The sequence below is a fragment of the Lynx rufus genome, unplaced genomic scaffold, assembly GCF_022079265.1.
Source record: "Lynx rufus isolate CCGP_SWC_20201006 ecotype Redwood Valley unplaced genomic scaffold, mLynRuf1.p SCAF_15, whole genome shotgun sequence".
In the NCBI taxonomy this organism is placed as follows: Eukaryota; Metazoa; Chordata; class Mammalia; order Carnivora; family Felidae; genus Lynx; species Lynx rufus.
The window spans coordinates 10,397,320-10,418,323 of NW_025814829.1; the positions used below are offsets into that span (position 1 = coordinate 10,397,320).

Sequence of the window (21,004 nt, forward strand, 5' to 3'; positions counted from 1 at the left end):
TTGGGGGTATATCTACAAAAAACCTTCATTTTATTTTTTTAGACCTCATTTCTCAAGGGTTATTGAGTCCTGTTCTGTTGATTTCATTGTTTCTACAGCCAAGAGAAACATATTTAAGCACTACAAAGGCAAGTAATTAAACCCACAAATGTTATAAGCTATCAGATCAATGAGCAAGCTTAGCGCGAAATTCCCTTATATTCTTCATTCGAGGCTCGTAGACTCTCCTTGAAAAAGAAAAGTCCATGTTGTTCATGACCAAATAAAACTTACAGGCATTTAATTATATGACTAGATTGTGAAGAGGCTAAGCTGACAAGACCTTCTTTCTTTAGGAAGCATTGTGAAAAATGACAGTTTTTGAACCCAAATTTCATATGTATTTAGGTCCATAAGTCTCCCTGACAAAGTGGACTGTCCTGACTCAATAATTAATGCACTGGGAATTCTCTAGGTAGACTATGATTTGGGTACTTTATGGGCTATTATGTCAAGGATCTGTGTCAGACTGGATGCATACACAATGCCTACAGAAAAATTATTGTCACAAGCAAAACTGGTGGGGTTTTTTATGTACTTTAAGAGTAAGTAAGCCTAGCAAAAATATATGACACCATTTCTAATTCCCTTGTATTTTTTAAGAAGTGGAACGTGCTTTTGTTTTTATTTGCCTGTGGAGTATCCCTTTGAATAGAACAATTATATATACTTCATTTGTTTTTGAAAACGGGTGATACACATTGTTTTACTTCTGGAATATACATTCATGCAACTGTTCATTGCTACATTCAGTAATACTTAATTTAAACTATTTTAAAGATAACATTGCTTTTAAAAGACAAATATTTGTTGGCCATTTTGTATAGCATACTTTTGTGTTTTCTCTTTCTCTCTCTTTAAAGGGATCCTTATCCCCCAAATGCCTGTGGAGTACAATGTCCTACTCAATGCTGGAAGTGTGGCACCTCTGACCACCTCTGTTGGTTATCATCAATCCATCCTTCTGGAAAATTTGGCTCCATTCACACAATATGAGATAAGGATACAAGCGTGTCAAAATGGTGAAAGTCTTCAGACACTTGTCCTGGGCTTTTATAAAAAAAGCATTTTGTGAAAAAAAAAATTCATTAAAAAGGAATAGATTCTTAATTCAAATACAAAGACTAACATTTCATTTCTTATTTGTACTGGACTGTTTACCCAGAAAAATCAGAGCCTGCCATTGAATGAAGCATTATGCATTTCTGCACATTAAATCATGAATATTTAAATATATTAAAATGGTGGTTTTGCAAAGTCTTGTTTTATAAGGCCCTTTAAAAGAAAAACACCTAGATCACATAAGGAATCATTGGTAATATAAAACGAAATAAGTATTGTGAAATTTTCAAGAAAAGGTACTCAGTTTGGTTTATTTAAGTTTTATTTGGGGGTGAGGGGAGGCATTATTTATAAGCTGAGTTACGCTCAAATGAATCTTACGTATTTTATGGTGCTTCCCTGAACCTTATCTCGTATACGCAGCTTGTCACCTTGAGTTCTATGGCATAGGCTAGTGGTCTATGAAATCATCATCTATCTGAGTGGTCTTGAGGAAGAGCCTCCCTCAGTCCCTTCATCCATCCAAATGTTACATCATATATTGATAAGAGAAGAAAAGATGTAACTCGTATTGGTGTATAAAACATGTTGCTTCACCTTAAAGAGATGTCCCGATCTTATACTCAGCATGTGGTGGCAACCCCGTCTTACATGTGCTTAGGAACTTCTATTTCCAAATGAGTATCAGTTCCCATGGAGTTGGTTAGAATGAGGGGTCTGCGATTTTGCTCTGCCTCATCTCCAAACTTGAGTCCATTTGCCCACTTCTCTCTACAAACCAGACCAAAGCATTTTGTTTTAAAGGATGCTGCTTTCTCTGATCCAGTCTTCAGCTAATCAACATAGGACTATTTTAAACCAGTGTTTTCTTTATTTGAATGCAAATTCAACTTCTGCATCTCTATGTCTCTAAAACTATGCTGTGGAGATACAATATTCTTCAAATTGATTGTTTGATTCCTGTGTGTTGGGAGATGGTAATTATTTCGAAGTGTTGGCAAAAATAAGATATTCTTAAGAGTAGACAAGATGTGCAGGTCACGCACACACTTATGGTATTCAACTATATTATCACTTTCTGGCTAGAATGACTGTAATAAACTAGAGAAACCACAGTTCAGACAAGCATAAGTATTCTTGCCTATGCCTCTATAAACTTGTGGTTACTTAATGGATTGTCCAGAAATGATTCCTTATTTAAATATACATAAAATATATATAATATAGTATATATACATATAACTATATTCAAATTATATAGAGATGTATAGTACTAGTCTAAAATATGTGTACAAGTGTATATATAAAAGTCCAGCTAACATGAGTTCTGTGATCTCCTTACCCTTCTACATGCATATGTAACTCTTTTCGCCGCTTGACAAATCACTAAAGGACTCGTTTTTTTTTTTTTAAAGGAAGTTGTGGAGTTAGCAGTGGGACGTTTGTCAAGACTTCTGAAGCAGCCCCAATGGACCTAAATTCCCCAGTTCTTCAGGCATTGGGGCCAGCTTGCATAGAAGTTAAATGGATGCCACCTAAAAAGCCAAATGGAGTCATCATCAACTACTTTCTTCACAGGTAACATTGACTGTTACTATTATTTTAAATTACTGAAAAATGTGTACTATTCCAGGGCTGTAAAAGCAAATACATTTTCTGTTTCTATAAGGGAATGGGTGGGAATTCATGTTTTTGGAGCACGTGCTAGGATCTAAAATTCATACTGGAAGCTTGTACACATTATCCAAGGGGAAAAGCCACAGCTACCACGTGATGTTTTTGTTTTGAGCCCTGCTTGAAGGATGAGACCTCTTAGTCCCCATCAGCTTTACCTCTGATGAACTTATAGAGCGGTCCTCTGGAGGCCCACTGACCAAGAGAACACAGTCATCCCAGAGGAGGAACCATGTCTGCAATAAGAATTCTAATATTTTGCATCGTCTGTTATGTGGAGCTTGGGGAAAAAATTAAGTTTATTTATTTATTTTGAGAGTGAGAGAGAAAGTGAGAGAGAGTGAGAGTGCAGGATTTAGGGACAGGAAGAGAAAGAAGGCAAGAGAGAATCCCTAGTAGGCTCCATGCTGTCAACACAGCGCCCAATGTGGGCCTCAAACTCACCAACCGTGGGATCACGACCAAGAATCAGATGCTTAACTGACTGAGCCACCCAGGCACCCCTGGAAAAACTTTTTATCCTCAAAACAGGGTCCTTTTTGTGTGCAGAAAGAACAGCTCAGCTCTGCGGATACCCTTCTGTTGGAATGAGTTTCCGTTCAACTGGCTAGATGATACTGGGATGTAGTAGATGGTAATGTAGCTTCTTTTCACCACGATGTGCAGGATTTGTTAAATGTATCCACCTAAAATGAAGAAAAGAAGGAAAGAGGGAGGGGAGGGTAAGAGAAGAGACAGAGTAAGGAAGGAAAGACAAGGAGACCATAGGCATTCTGGGTTGAAGTGTATTGTGCTCCCTGGTCCAGTCTTCATCCAATCAACACAGACATAGTTTTAAATTAAAGTTTTCTTTAAATAAGTAACGAATAATGAGGAGAAGAAGGAGAGGGAGAGGGGGAGAAGGGAGAATGGGAAGGAAAGAAAGAAAGAATGGGGGTGGGGGAGAGAATGAACGAGCAACCCCGAAGGAGGAAGAAAGAGAGGAGAAAAGGCAAAAGTAAAACAGAAACAGAGTCAAGGAGACAAAGAACCTGTCAACTGAGGGTTTGCTGTCTGACTTAGTCCCTTCAGGCAGCTATAACAAAAATGGTATCAACTGGGGGGGGGGGCTTATAAACAACAAACATGCATTTCTCACGGTTCTGGAAGCTGAGAAAATACAAAATCAAGGTGCTGACAGATGTCATGCTTGGTGAGGGCCCACTTGCTGGTTCATACACAGCTGTCATTTCACTGTGTCCTCACCATGGTGGAAGCAACTAGGCAGCTCTGTGAGTCTCTTTTATGAGGGCACCCACCCTACCATGAGTTTCCACTCTCATGTCCCAATCACTTCCCAAATGCCTCATCTTACACCACCACCTCGGGAGTTTGGAATTTGACATATGAATTAGGGGTGGAGGAGACGTCCACAACTTAACCGTCTAAGACAAAAAGGACACCATGTAAGGCAGGGACCAGCAGACATAAAGGATCTGCAGACTGAAAACCCCTTCCAAAAGCAATGTATTCACATCAGGCAAACAGAGAAAAACACCTTCTTTCCCAGACCCTCAGCCCTACTCTAACATCGTTTGTTAGCATCTCGTGTCTTCCCCTGTTTGGTCCTGTGCTCTGAATACATCGTGAAACTTCGCTTAGGATCCTCTTGCAATGTTAGGTGTTGAAACCCTTTGATACAGGTCAATCTTCAGTCATGAGTGAGGGTTTGTAGGAAAATTATGAAGAGAAAGTATTATTGCCTTTCTGGTTATGTAAATGACACTGCCCAAGACAAACAAGCCAAATTTCTTCTCAGCAAACATTAATTTGAAGAATAATATTTCTGATTCAAATACACATGAACACGTAAAAATGGCTAATGCGAATTTACATTTTACGCTAAGCACATTAGTGCAGGCTCTAAAATACCCATCCTCTTGGAATAGTTTTCTTTCATCTACTTAATGCTAATTGTATGAGAAAAGCACATCAAATTCCTATTCTGAATAAAGGGAAATAAAGTATCTGTTATAGACCAGGACGTGGCTTCACTCTGTTGGTTTTGTAAATAAAGCTCATGATTACAGTGACTATTCCATGGCAGCCTTAGAGAGGGAAAACAGGAAATATAATGCAGAAAGCCCGCTTCAATGAAAAATACTGTAAATTGAATTTGACAGCATTTGATGGCATTTGATTATTCTAGTCACAGCCAAACAATGATATAAAGAGTAATATGAAACAGAATGTGTTACTGCCTAGCGGACTCAAAAGCAATAAACCTTCCTCCAATGTGACACAATCACTTCACAATCATAATTGTAGCCTGTTTGATACCTCTGAGTACAGCAGAAGGGCACTGACTGACATAGATACATTTTGTTTTTTATTTAAAGTGAAATGAAAATGGCGCACTGGGGCTCCAGATACAATCGTTATATTCACCTACATAGGCATGAATCACTTGGCGGTTATTTCAGCTGAAGTTTAAATGTGCTTAGACAACAACAATATCAAATTTTTCTTAGATAGCTGCAAAAAAAAAAATCAGAAATTTGTAAGGACAGGAATAGAATGTAGACACATAGCTCTTTTTCATTCTGGGACTACATAGAGCCCCTTATATAGTTATAGCCACAAGCCTGCAGTATTTCTGGGGAGGTTATGGCATGTAATTTCTGCTTCATCATTTGCCTCCTCTTTCTTCTATCGCCACCAAAGGAAATACATTTAACTCAAACCAAAGACAGGGTTTGGCCTATGCAGATATTTTCATTAAATTGCAGGAAGCCAACTTGCCAATCCCATTTTGAAAATACTTGTCACTGCTCTCTCCAACTCCCTAAAGCACGTCCCCTCAGTAATTTCCTTCTATTGTTTAGAGACTGTCTCTAGATATCATCCTATTAAAAAGTGTCTGTGCTCATAAAGGGATGTTGATGACTGGACAAAACAAAACAAAATAACCTAGGAAGGATATGATTATTAATGCAATTGCTTCTGTTCAGTTTACCTGTTACTTTTTTTATTTTATTTAGGCTACTTTGTTGACGAATGTGAGCTACAAAAGGGATTCCCACAGTAGGGACATTAATGTTAGTGTTTTTGCAAACTGTTTACTGATAGAGTATAGACAAGGCCATCTTGGGCAGTTGCTTTCTCCTCATAGTACATTTGGATTGTATAATAAAGATTTTTCAGTATTCCCCCTTTATCTTATAACTTTGTAAATGGCAAAATCCAGCTACAAAATCCGACTTCCATCTACAAAATCCACCAAATACTTTTTTTCTTAGGACTCTACAAAACACTTAATAAAATGACCTCCCACCAGGCGCTTCCATTTTAATAAAGACAAAATTGCATCAGGTTTATTCTCATAAACCATCTCTTTAAAGAAGTACAAAGGTTGATCGATGTGCAATAAGAAAAATATATATACAGTATCTTGGACTGTAAAAGTCAAAATGGACAACGAGCACCCCTTCTGAGTATTTAAATAGTAAGGTTTTGAAGGATAAAACCTAAGGTAGTTTGGATGGATGGATAATATTGAAGAATATTCCAAGCAGGGAACCACAAATAATAATTTTCTAGAATGGATAATTAAACTGATTGAGTAAACTAAGAAAAGAGTGTATTGACTTAAAAGTGAAGGAACTTTAATGCAGTCAATTCATTTTGTGTGGAAAGATAGATATGGAGATGGAAATAGATGATAGATAAATAGAGAGATAGATGATAGATACATACATACATACATACATACGTTCATAACTACTGTGAGATCTGAGCCCTGTTATGAAGAACTTTTACTATTATAGGAGATATAAATTTAACTAAGCAAACAAACAGAAAAAGAGAAATATAATGTGAAAAATATAAATATTTACCAGAAAGTTTATAAGAGAGAAAGATTCTTTTTGTCTGGAATATTTAGGGAAGACTTCATTCATTCATGGATGAAGTTGATGTCATTGGGACTTGGCCTTACAAAATAAAAATTTATGGGGCGCCTTGGTGGTTCAGTCAATTAAGCATCCAACTCTTGGTTTCAACTCGGGTCATGATCTCTCAATTCATAAGTTCAAGCCCTGCATCAGGCTCTGTGCTGACAGAGCGGAACCTGCTTGAGAACCTGGCTCCCTCTCTTTCTGCCTCTCCCCAGCTCATACTCCCTTTGTCTCAAAAATAAATAAATAAACACTTTAAAAAATAAAAATTTAGTGGTGATTATTAGAAATAGTTTGGTTGGAAAAAGTTTTAACCAGACAGAATATTACAAAGATTATTTATCCTTTCTCTATGACTTACCCAAAGCATATAAAATTTCTATCAATAAAAGTAAATACTATTAATTTTACTATACAAAATATTTCTGCTTTCTTTTTTATAGTTTCCCTTACATAAAAGGAATCATATTGTTCATGCTGTTCTGCAATTTTCTTTAGGGCATTTGTCTGCACACACACACACACACACACACACACACACACACCTCATTTCTCTTAATGACTCAACTATATTTTAACCAGTCTTCTACCGATGGCAAAATAGGTGATTTCCAAGTTTTCATTACAGCAGCAATTTTCAAAAAACACCTGTACAATAAGCATGTGAAGGATTATTCTTAGTACTAGAAGTGCAGGGTCAAATTTTGTACATTTAAAATTTTTAGAGCTTGCTAAATTATCTCTAAAAATGGTATATAAGGTTTTTAACTCTGAAAACTGCTGTCAATAGTGGGTCTGATCAATTTTTCAAATCTTTGCCAGTTCAGTATTTTAAATGGCATGTTATTACTGTTTTAATTCAAATTTTGGTCATTATAAGTGGAGTTATTCATTTATTTTAAATATTTACCTGCTATTTGTATGTGTGTGTATTATATATTATGCACCCTTAGATTATTGTCTTTTTTTGTTTCTCATTAATTTGTCTATGCTCTTTATATAGTAAGGAAATTCTCCCTTTAATGATCATATTAAAATAACACATCAATTATTTCTTCCAGCAACTTTACGGGTTCTACTCATTATATCTAAGTGTAGACTTGATTTTGTTTTAAAGAATGAGACAAGAAATTTATGCATTTATTTAAAAAAAAACTAGTTTGTCAACATTGTTTTATACCTCACTGACTTGAAATGCCACCTGTACAAAATTCCCTGCTATCATCTGGTCCATTTCAGGACTTTGTACTCTGTTTCATTTATAGTAGAGAGGATTTTAACAAGCAGAGCCTGATGGCAAAGATGTCTCTTGTGAATAATATTAATAGAATGAACAAAATTCCCAGTGCTGAAAGCATAGTGTTCAAGTAATGATCAGGCTTGGCTGGAGCCTTTGTTATTTGTAGGGTAAATTTTGACAGTTTGATGGTAGATTTTAGAAGACTTGGAATGCCAGGCTAAGGAATTTAGATTTTTTATTTGGAGGTAATGTAAGCCATTGTAAGTTTGTGGTAAAAGAAACAATCCGATAAAGTGGACAGAGCGTGGCATTGGTCGACAGAAATAAGATATGGCTTCCAGGCTCTGGGTCCACCACTTACTGGTTATGTGACCTTGGGTATGTCACTATAATCCCCAAGTTTCATTTTTATGTAAAGTTAGGTTAATAAACATAGAGAATAACACCCTAGAATTTTGTAAGAATTAAATGAAATAATGTATGTGAACATACTATGTTAAACATCAAGCATGATAAAAGTGGGAAGTCATCGTAGATGTACAATAAAGATGTACCATGCTGAGGGCGCCTGGGTGGCTCAGTGGGTTAAGCATCCAACTCCAGCTCGGGTCATGATCTCATGGTCTTTGGGTTGGAGCCCCACATCAGGCTCTGTGCTGACAGCTCAGACCCTGGAGGCTGCTTTGGATTCTGTGTCTCCCTCTTTCTGCTTCTCCCTTGCTCCCACTCTCCCACTCCCACTCCCCAAAAATAAATAAACATTAAAAAAATTTTTAAATAAAAAGAAGATGTACCATGTTTTAGGAAGATGAATCTGGCAGTTACAGATATTTAAGGACAAGGAAGAAGATTCCTGATAATAAATGAAGCAGATTGCACAACAGTGTGTCTAGTATGAGTCTGTTTTTCCTTAAATACATAGAATTTTTTTTTACATATATGTGTATAAAAAATGTCTAGAATGCTTAATACAAACAAAAAAAAGTTAACTATGCTTATCTCCCAGCGATAGGTTAAGCACAATCCTTTCAAATACAGATCTTCCTGGACTTACGAAGGGATTACATCCCAATAAACCCATTGTAAGTTGAAAATACTATCAGTCGAAAATGCATTTAATACCGAACGTACCAAGCATCATGGTTTAGCCTCGCCTATTTTAGATGTGCTCAGAACACTTACATTAGCCTATAGTTGGGCAAAATCAGCTAACACAAAGCCTGCGGTATATAATAAAGTGTTGAACATCTCATGTAATTTATCGAACACTGTACTGAAAATGTAAAACAGAATGGCCGTATGGGTACAACAGGATTGTAAGTATGCAGTTGTTTACTCTGTGATGGTGTGGCTGACCGCGAGCTGTCACTCGCTGCCGTACCCCCAATTCTGAAAGACCATCCTCCAGCATACTGTTATCCCGGGAAGAGATCGAAATTCAGAATTTGAAGTGCAACTTCGACAGAATGCTTATCACTTTCACATCATCATAAAGTTGAAAAATTGTAAGCTGAGCCATCATAAGTTGGGAACTGCCTGCACTTGCGTTGTTGTTGTTGTTTGGTTTTTGTTTTGGGGGGTTTTTGCTCATCCATAGTTTCTAATTACTTTTCACAATGAATGTATAATATGGTGTGATAAAGACAAAATAGGAAATTCGTTAGTCCAGATGCAAATCTAGCACCACCCTGTCTATGATTTTCCTATCTCTCTCTCTCTCTGTGAACATCATCATCACTCTCTATTGCAGTCAAGTTCTGCTTGGGAAAGAGAAACCACTACAGGCTTTTTTATTATTTTCATTTAGAGACACAGCACTCTCTAAATGGGAGGGGACACAGAGAGAGAGACAGAGACAGAGACAGAGAGAATCTTAAGAGGCTCCATGCTCAGTGCAGAGCCCAATGAGGGGCTCAATCTCACGACCCTGGCATCATGACCTGAGCCAAAATCAGGAGTCCAGTGCTCAACTGACTGAGCCACCCAGGCACCCTTAACCTCGACAGTCATTTTAACTGAAAGAATTTAACATAAATAATTGTTAACTAGTTGTAAATTTGTTAACCGGGTAGTTGAAAGGTTAAAAAGTGAACTCTAGGGGCGCCTGGGTGGCGCAGTCGGTTAAGCATCCGACTTCAGCCAGGTCACGATCTCGCGGTCCGTGAGTTCGAGCCCCGCGTCGGGCTCTGGGCTGATGGCTCGGAGCCTGGAGCCTGTTTCCGATTCTATGTCTCCCTCTCTCTCTGCCCCTCACCCGTTCATGCTCTGTCTCTCTCTGTCCCAAAAATAAATAAAAGTTGAAAAAAAAAATTAAAAAAAAAAAAAGTGAACTCTAAGATATCATGCAGGTGGCTACAACAAGGAAACAGCAACTACCCTCGGGATTGAGGGAACCAAGCGAGGCAGCTAAAATTCTTAAAACTCAGAAGTTAGAGGGGGACACCCCGATGCTGGGATCCAGACAGCTGAGGAGGCTGCTTCCAGCTGATGCAGGTGTCTGGGGAGGAGGCATGAGATGAAGCTGTTTTTCCAAGTGTTATTAAAAGTTCATACACAAACTTCTTGTAGGGAGGAAGGATTTGTTACTTTTGGGGGTGAAAAATCCTTGCTAAAGTGATGCTTACCTAATCAGCATGCAAACAGGAAGCAAAGAGGAAGGAGCCGGTTCCTTTTTCCTTTCAGCTTTCTGATCTTCCTCTGGCGCCCCCTGTTGGCCTAGCCCAACAGAATCAGCCGGCAAAGCAGAAATGCCATCGTATAGTCCTGGCTCCACTCTCAAAAAGCCAAATATAGAAGGATAGGGTTGTTGCTCAGAGACAACTTAATAACAGGCACATTTTTTCTAGTTGGCAGGTTTCACAGAATTTTGGTCTCTTCTTGTCAACCAGTCATCCAGTCATTGCTCAAAAATAATATTTATTGTTTAATATAGTGTGCCATGCTTCCCTAGGTGCTGAGAATATATAGATAAGTAAGAGAGATTCTTTGCCTTCAAGGAGCTTGTAGTATGGTATAAAAGATAGAAAAAAAGAAATTATATTACAGAATAGTGTGACAAGTGAATCAATAAAGAAAAGACTTAACACATAGGAGGATGCGATAATTCTACTTGAGAGAGAAGCAAAGGAAAGACTTCCTAGAGAAAGTACTCTGGTGGAGCTTTAAAAGATGAATTGGAGGGGCGCCTGGGTGGCTCAGTTGGTAAGCATCTGACTTCGGCTCAGGTCATGATCTCACAGTTTGTGAGTTTGAGCCCTGTGTTGGGGGAGCCTGCTTCAGATTCTGTGTCTCCCTCTCTCTCTGCCCCTCCCCCACTCATGCCTCTGTGTGTGTCTCTCTCTCAAAAGTAAATAAACATTTAAAAAAAATTTTTTTTAAGATGAATTGAAGTTAGCCTATAGAAGGGGGAGGAAGAAAAGAGTATGGAGCAAGGCACTGAAGAACAGGATTAGCATATCAAAGCCACAGAAGCCTGAACAATCATGGAATATAAAAGAACGATAGGCAAGCGTTTGATTATGAGTGGAATATAAAATAGAATTGAAATCTGGAACATGAAGGGGCACCTGGGTGGCTCAGTCAGTTAAGTGTCCAACTCTTGATTTAGGCTCAAGTCATGGGATCAAGCCCCATGTTGGGTTATGCACTGTCAGCTCAGAGCCTGCTTGGGATTCTCTCTCTCCCTCTCTCTTTGCCCCTCCCCCATGCGCTCTCTCTCTCTCTCCCTCTCTCTCTCTCAAAATAAATAAGTAAACGTTTAGAAAAAAAGGAAGTCTGGAACATTAAGCTGCAGCGGTAAGCACGGGCCAATTGCACGGCAAATCATTAATGTTTTAAATGGGATTAAGTCTTAACATTTGTGGATGATCTTTGATGTCTCCTCCCCCGCACCAGAGTATCCACTCACTCCACAATGCTGGTTGATTCAACATTCACATGGCATTTTATAAATCACCTGTGTTTCCATTTCCTGCATAAGGTTATTAACTCTAGCTTACAAAGTGAAATGGAAACTAGAGAGCACAGGTGAGTTTTTCCCAAGGTCATCTAATCAGGTGGTTGTAGGCCTGGACCTACGATCTATCTTCTCTGACTACAGGTATTTGGGGTTTTATATTTATTTATTATTTTTATTTTAATGTTTATTTATTTTTGAGAGACAGAAACATAGTGTGAGTGGAAGAGGGAGGAGACAATACAGAGAGAGAGGGAGACAATCCAAAGCAGACTCCAGGCTCTGAGCTGTCAGCACAGAGCCCAACACGGGGCTCAAACCCAGGAACCATGAAATCATGACCTGAGTCAAAGTCGGAGGCTCAACCAATGTAGCCACCGAGGTGCCCCTGGGGTTTTATATTTAAATCAACATTCTTGTTATTCTTCATGAGATGAGGGTGGCAGTTTCATAATACTAAATTGCTGTGAGAAATAAACTGAGTTATAGGGTTTTGCTTTAGTTGTTTTTAAAGACAAGTCCTGAGAATTGTTGGCAGAGAATGAGGGTTAGGATGTTTCTCTTTAAAGGTGATATACTACATTAAGAAAATATAAGTATGAATCTCCTTTAAAATATATGGTTCCTGGGGTGCCTGGGTGGCTCAGTTGTTTGAGTGTCCCAGTCTTGATTTCAGCTCAGGTCGTGATTTGAGAGTTCAAGCCCCGCACCAGGCCCTGTGCTGACAGCTCAGAGCCTGGAGCCTGCTTCAGATTCTGTGTCTCCCTCTCTCTTTGCCCCTCCCCAACTTGCATTCTGTCTCTCTCTCTCCTAAAAATAAATAAACATTAATTTTTTTTTTTTTTAATATGGTGCCTAGGGTGCTGGTGGCTCAGTTGGTTGAGCGTCCAGCTCCTGATTTCAGCTCAGGTCATGATCTTACAGTTTCTGGAATCAAACCCTTCATGGGACTCTGTACTGACAACTTAGAGCCTGCTTGGGATTCTCTCTCTCTCTCTCTCTCTCTCTCTCTCTCCCTACCCCTCCCCCACTCGCATGCATGCTCTTTCTTTCTCTGTCTCTGTCTCTCAAAATAAATATATTCTTTAAAATAAAATATGTAGTTCCTAGTTTTCATAGTTATTTTGGTTTTCTTCTTAGTGTTAAACAACATTAAATTAACTGTAGTTGGAAAAGAGCATAATTGAAGTATCTCCCAAATGACTTTAAGCATAGAATAACCGTTTGGCTATTTGGGAAGACTGAAAATGTGATTTCCCTAAACACAGACTGTTTAGGAGGAAACACTTCCAGTTAGTTGAAGCCTAAATCCTACATGAATTAGGAATAATTGTGATCTACGTAACCTCTTCTGTTCCAAGTGTATTCAGACATAAAGATATTCTATTTTTTACCACCACAGATGGAGCATTTACCCCAACACAGTATTAATTTATTGAGTATTCAATAGTGGCAAGAAATACTTCATCAGGCTGCACCCTGTAACTGCTTTGGTGGATAAACTTGAAGCTAACATAATTTTTAACCTCTTAGAGATGTTTAAAAGTCACGCTTTCAGGCAATGTTTTAAAAGAATGTCACAGCCGTGGCTACACCTCAATGCGGGGATTCATGAGAATTTAATAAAAATTAACTGAATCGTCATAGAAAGGATGAAGCCAGACAAAACAGAAAATCTTACTTCCCGGTAGAAGTTTATGTTTGTTTGCTGTATTATGTTCCTTGCAAACACCTTTTAAAAACTCACTGAGGGGAGTCCTTGGCTGTGAGCCCTGTGGTCCTCATTAGAATGGATCCCTCCCAATGACACACCTGGTGCCTAGTATCTGCAGCAAGTACAAAGGCCAAACCCCGCAAACCTACACTGAGTGCAGAATCTGGCCCACGCATGGTGGCGAGGAATAATGAGGTGGGTTGCCGACCATAATTGCAGGTCACTGAGTGGCATCTCGGAAGCCTCTGTAGCCTCCAGCGGGAGGCTTGTCATTGCTCGTGCTTAGGTCATTGTGATTGATCCACTTGAGGGTCCTCAAATTCCCAAAGCCGAGTATTTTAAATACCCTGCCTTTTTGTGAGAGGTACTGTCATTTACTTTGTCTTAATAACCCTTTCCGTGTTGATGGCTAATCTGATATGGCAGCATGTGAGTATCCTGGCATCTGAAGAGGATGTTCATTAAATACTCCTAACGGCCTGGAAAATACTGCTCTATCCATCAGTCTCTCTCTACTACAGAGTAGAAGCTAAGTAGGAGAGGTTCATCTCTTTGGTACGTTCTTCCCCAACCTAGTAAGTAAAAGAGTTAATAGAGATGAGGCGAAAGTGCAGACAACCATGGAATTACGTGTGTTGTGGCCATTCATTCAAAAAAAAAGTATTGAATTTACTGAGCTAGATGCTGGGCACACAGAAATAGACCAAATGGTCCATGATTCCTCAGGAACTTCCCCTTCCGATTAGGTCTGCGTCATGATTTTACTTATTTTTATTTATTTATTTATGTATTTATTTATGTATTTATTTATTTATTTATTTATTTTTGCATCATGGTTTTACATTCAGATGAGCAAATAACTGTTCCAAATGAAATATCAGATATCTGGGGCCATACTAACTGACAATTCCATTTCTCCTACTCAGATGTTTAATGCTCTATATATTGAGTACCGAAATAGTTTGCCTTCGTTTTCACAGCAGTAATATCTACTGATGGGACTAAACAATCCCTTTCTCAGGCAGTTGAAAGAATTTTTTGAGCATACTCTGCATTTTACTAGGTCTTGGAAAAGACATCTAATAGGAATTTGACTTTTGCCCTTTAAAGATCTCTAGAGCAAATTGATATTACAAAATTTATCATGTTATTTTCATTAATTTTCATTTAGCTCAATCTTCTCCACTCAGCTATGAGTTCCTTTAGGGGCCTAAGTTCCTTCAGGAAAGGAATGTGTACAATCTTTGTACCTTTGCCCCTCGTACAAGGCATGGTGTATATTAAGTGCTCAGTAAAGGTTTGTTGATCACTACAAGAAAGATTGGTCCTTACTTTGAAGGGTTATGGCTTAATTAAAGAAGAGAAAATTCAAATGAAGATAAAATACATGAGATGCAGGAAATGAATTTTAAATATGTTTTAGGAGCACCTGGGTGGCTTAGTCAGTTGAGCATCTGACTGTTGATTTCAGCTCGGGTCATGTTCTCACGGTTGATGGGTTCGAGCCCCATGTCAGGCTCTGTGCTGACAGTGCAGGACCTGGCTGAGATTGTGTCTCTCCCTCTCTCTCTGCCTTTCCCCTGCTTGCTTGGGTGTGCTCTCTCTCTCTCTTCCTAAATAAATAAATTAGTTAATTAAAATTTTAAAAAATATATGTGTTTTAAATATCCTGGAAGCAGGTGCAAAAATCACATTGTACCAGGTGGAAGAGAATAAGAACCATGGCTTCGCCTCATCAGTCTCATCCTTCAGTGTGCTAGCCTGGGCTTTTTTGCATGAAGATCTTACGGTTCCACGAGCGGCAAGGGGGTCAACCTCAGCGTGCAAACACTTTCCAGGTCTCCGCATGCATCATATTTGCTGCTGTCCTATTGACCAACGAGAGTCCCATGGCCATGTTTAGAGTGAGCTTGAGAGCACATTAGCAATAGACATGGGGATACAGGGAGACAAATCAGGATACTTAGTGCAATCCGTCTACCACAGAAGGGTCAGAATTCCCAATAATATCAACTTTTAATAATTGTATATGGTGTAATTTCCAGTTGTGCAAAAAATTAAATTGGGCCATGTACCTGCATGTACACATGCATACACTTGCACACATGTACATAAACATATAGACAGAGATCCAAAAAGAATTTTTACATGTGTTAATAGTGCTTACGTGTACGCTTCTGATTTTTTTAAGTTTTTAAATAATGTATGTGTTTCTGCGTATTCCATGTGCAATTTTTTGAAGGAAACATTTCTAGTGTAATATGACAAGACATAATTATGGGCGGTGTTACACTGTTTAAATGTTTTTATTTCTTCTGTATTTTACATGTTTTCTATGAAATATATGCATTCTTTATGATTAGCCAAATATATATAAAACCTACATTTAAAAAATGATATCAAGCCAGTCCTCTTGCATATTCTTTCATCTGGTCTTCATTAGGACACCAGAAAGGGACAGTTGAGCTGATAAATTTTTCTGAAATGCAATTTCTTTTATTTTTTTTTTATTTTTTTAATGTTTATTTATTTTTGAGACAGAGAGAGACAGAGCATGAACGGGGGAGGGGCAGAGAGAGAGGGAGACACAGAATCCGAAGCAGGCTCCAGGCTCTGAGCTGTCAGCGCAAAGCCTGATGTGGGGCCCGAACTCACGAGCTGTGCGATCATGACCTGAGCTGAAGTCTGATGCTTAACCGACTGGGCCACCTGGGCGCCCCTGAAAGGCAGTTTCTTAGTCTATGTGCAAACGTCTTTTGAAATGTGCAGCTGTTCCTGATTGCCTTTCTGGCTTCCTTTCAGACGTCTTGCCGGCATCGAAGCAGAGTCCCTTTTGTTTGTCTGGTCAGAAGGAGCCCTTGAATTCACCGATGCTTCAGATACTCTGATGCCTTTCACATTCTATGAATATCGGGTCAGAGCCCACAACTCCAAGGGCTCAGTGGAGAGTCTGTGGTCATCGGCACGGACTCTGGAAGCCCCACCTCAAGATCTGCCAGCACCTTGGGCACAAGCCACCAGTGCTCATTCAGTTCTGCTGAACTGGACAGAGCCACGATCCCCCAATGGCATTATCTCCCAGTACCATGTGATCTACCAAGAGAGACCAGATGATTCTACATTTAACATCTCTACTGTGCATGCTTTCACCGTGATGGTAAGAACTTAGAAAGAAAGAATAACAGATACTTAGATTATCTGATTAATATGTTGAAATTTATTTTTTTTTATCCAGCTTATTGTTTTTCTTCAGTTAGAGCTTAAATACATTAAAATCTTTCACATGTGAAAAAGAGCAATGTAGTCATAAGGAGGGATAAGATACTGAACTGAGTCTAAGGGATATTGGAGACCAGTTTGCAGGCCACAGTTAATTTGTTATTACCTCAAGCAAGTAAATGAATCTTTCTCTGTGTGATTTCCAAATCCATGAAATGGGGATACTAAATGTGTCTCTGTATAGGGGCGCCTGGGTGGCGCAGTCGGTTAAGCGTCCGACTTCAGCCAGGTCACGATCTCGGGGTCTGTGAGTTCGAGCCCCGCGTCAGGCTCTGGGCTGATGGCTCGGAGCCTGGAGCCTGTTTCCGATGCTGTGTCTCCCTCTCTCTCTGCCCCTCCCCCGTTCATGCTCTGTCTCTCTCTGTCCCAAAAATAAATAAACGTGGGAAAAAAAAAATTAAAAAAAAAATGTGTCCCTGTATAGCTCGTGGGGATGAGGCACCGATGAAATTAGACAGATATAGGATAGATACAGATAAAGGATACAGATATAAATACAGATATAGATACAGATATAGAAAAATATGGGTATAGATACTGATACAGATAGAAAAAGATACGGATACAGATTCAGATACAGATACAGATATAGATACATGTGGTATTACTGTCTCCTTGAGAAAAAAGAAAGTTAAATTTCTAGATCTATCTATCTGGATAATATAGCTGTAGATATCACATGCACTATAACTCAGTGGTGATTTTTCTGGGTTGATCACCTCTGGCCCATAGCACAGTTTAATTGAGTTCACCCAGTATCTTCTGAGATCTTTCTTTAAATCTGACATAGCTTAATGTTCTATGGGAGAAAGAAATGGAAACAGGATGGTTCTTTTATCAGGGAGCATTCTCGTTTATAATTACTGCAGAGATGAGAATTGAACATAAGAAAAATCTGAGAAAAGTAGTGAATTATAGCCTGTAATATCCACGACACCAGGATTCAGATCCCAAACTCCACCATCTCCTAGCCATAAACCACAATATAAGAGAGAATATTATATACAAAAGTGTTAGTCAAGAAATGCTCCGAAAGGCCAGCAGGAAACCCTCATACTGAAGAGGCTTCATGGAGAAGATGAAACTTGTGGTCTTAGTAGTTAAATACATACAGTTTTCAAAATGTGCCAAGACCTTGGTAAATATGAACACCTCTCTTAAAAAGTGAAGAGACAGCCTAAAGTATTATTTTCAAAGAGCAGACCATGTTTCTATACCGCTAATTGAGGCGGCCCAATATACATGAGGATTATCTTATAGAAATATAACATCCATCAAAATGTCTACATAATAATGAGCAAACATATTTTAATGAAACTCCAGAAGAATAGTTGTAAATGAGTAGTTTATAGTACAGTATTTTCTCTCTGTCCTTATGTTCACTTTTCTCACTTGACCAAAAAATAAGCAGTCTGCGAATTAAAGAGACAATATTAAAGAAATCCTTATTTTACTTAGAATTCAGAATTGGTACTTTATTTTTTATGTGACATTTAATTTTCTTTGTAGATAAGGGTCTTTCATATGACATCTTTCTACAGTCTTCCTTATAAGCATTAAAAGCAGTGTTCTTAAGGGCAGAAGACCTTTTTTTTAGTTGATACTTGATCTATGGAGAAATCTCTTCCTTCTCACCATATCATTGGAATTAGTGTCCTGAACTTCCACCCTGAAAGTTAACTACTGAAAAATAAAGTAAAAATACTGAAAAACTCTTGACAGGAGCTTTCTGAATGAGGCACCTTAATTTAAATGTATTTTTATTGTAAGTACCAATATTGCAATAATTAAACCTCTGATTTTGAAGTATGGCTTTCAGAGGCCTGGGCCTAAACATTTAATGTCCCCAAACAACTCTATTGGAATTCTCTTATGGAGTGCCCTCTACATCATTCCTTCACAGCCAGTTTCATTTCACAACACCAGATTTAAAGTATACAGTGAACTCTGTCTTGTATTTAATCTGCCATGTTCTGTTTTTATCACACCAAAAAGTTCCTGAAAAAGAGGAAGGCCTATGACCCAAGCTTTAAGCATCACACGGCCCTTTGTTCCTGGGGCCCAGAAACACAGCTTCTGCCTGGCAGCCGAGGACTGCTTCACCCTGCCATTTTCCAGAAAGCAATCCTTGCACAGGGCTAAGAGAGCAGCCAGAATAATCTGGAAACAGGAATGTTTCTGCACCCTATTTTCTAGTGTATGTGTCTGTGTGCATGTTCGAAAGTACCCCCCCCCCAACCCGAATCTGGGTATCTGGCCCTGAGAATCCCAAGAAAAGATTTCATTAGGGTCATTAGGAAAGGCTCCATTTGAGCTTGTTAAGCAATCCAAGACATCTTCCATAGAGCAATCGGGCCAGTGTTCAGACATTCTGGTCAGTCGGCCAAATTTTCAGGGCAGGAGGCCACTATGACTGTTTTGGGGCTGACATCTTTGAAAGAAATCATCAGAAAAATAAACTATTGTCTTTGAGTTTCGTACACTTGAAACACTTGAGGTTTGTTTGTTTGTTTGTTTTTCTTGAGATATTTAAAGGAGGTTCTACCACTTAATTCTAATTCCTCACCGCCAGAGAATGTTCCTTTTATCCTGCCCAAATCCCTCCTCCTGTCACTGAAGTCCTCCCTTTCCATTTCAGAAGAGCATGACTTCCCTATACCAGTTCAATGAACCTTCAGGGTCAAGAACAGATTATTGATGATTCAATCCAATTTGGCAAATAGTCATTGAGCACTATATTCAGTATGCCAATACTCAATACTGCGGTCAATTGCATTGTTGAAAGCTACCATGAGACTAGGCCCTTGGGCAGAGCAGAGACTGAAAAGGAAGATGAGTAATCAAGACTGAGGCACAGATGATTACCGCTGGGCGTTTCGGATTTCTAAGTTTCTTTGCTTTCAGGTTTCTGCTGCTCATGTTTTAATGATTCCCCTTTAAATCTCCCTGAGTGTCTTCCTGCCTCTAGTTACTTACTATTTCTCTAATTTTATACTAGCTAAACATCTTTACTGCCTTCTTTCATGTCTGTGCCCACTTTGGAAAGTTTTCAAGTTTTTGTTTCATTGACGACTTCGGCTAAAATTCTCCAGAGCAAATGAACTGCATTTTCAGTTGGTGAGGCACAGAATCCATTTCCACAATTGAAGGATTACAATTGAATCCACAGACTTGCAAGAGGTATCACTAAATAGTCTCATTTAGTCTCTTGTTTACTTAGATCCTATCTCTGCATGAGGGGCCACCAATAAATTGCCCAGAGTGTAGCGCCATTATGGCTTGTCCCAAGGTCCCCCCAGAGTTGTTTATAGACAGGTGGACGTTGCTGGGAGAGCCACATAAAACAGGTGCAATGGATGCATGAGTCCTCTTGATGGTGGCAATGGATGGAGAAATGGCAATGGGAGCCCTCCGTGGGGGTGGAGAGCATATGTGCTGGCAGGGGCAGCGGCAGCAGCAGCAGCAGCAGAGGCAGCAGGAGAGGAGAAATGGAAAGAGCGTGGGTTTTAATGTATCACCAGCTTCTCTCCCAACCTCATGAAAAGTTTCATCTCCCTTTGGGCCCAAGTAGGTTCTTCTAAGGGGAAGAAAGAGATAGCTAGCTTCCTAGGGTCTCTTCAGACCAATACTCTCCACTAGTGACAGCAAGCTAGCTTTAAGTAGAAGTCCTTAAGCTCCGTTCCCAATTAGCTCTGTGATGAATTGTGCAGTGTCAGGAGAGAAACTGTATTTAGCCTCACTTGGCATGCAAGAGTTCCATGGTGGTATTTACAGGGAACACTCCTGGCGAGGTTGGCGACACTGCTGCCACCATTCGGATTTGTTTGCTTTTTCTCACTGGCACCTGCCATCGCACTGGCAGAAATAACTTGGGATTCAAAGGCAAAGGTGGTTTACCTGTTAGTCTGTGCTCTCAGTATATCCCTGCTTACCCCACAGGGTTATGAAACATCAAGCCCAGATCGTACATTTGCCCAGTACCCTGAAAGATAGATGGTACTCTGCACTGTGTGTAGAATCAAGCATACGGTGCTGAGGGGTAAGCAAATTATATGGGTCACTAAAAGTTGGCTTCCAATCTGGAAATAAAATCCAGAATTACAAAC

General features: G+C 39.2%; 1 protein-coding gene across 1 annotated transcript in view; it reads left to right on the top strand.

The window, feature by feature from the left end:
• Positions 1-21,004, top strand: part of USH2A (usherin) — a 754,837-nt gene that overhangs the window by 639,847 nt on the left and 93,986 nt on the right. The window contains exons 58-60 of the mRNA XM_047077230.1: positions 903-1,061; positions 2,517-2,679; positions 16,422-16,776. Coding sequence (XP_046933186.1) covers positions 903-1,061; positions 2,517-2,679; positions 16,422-16,776 — 677 coding nt within the window. The remainder of the gene's footprint in view (positions 1-902; positions 1,062-2,516; positions 2,680-16,421; positions 16,777-21,004) is intronic.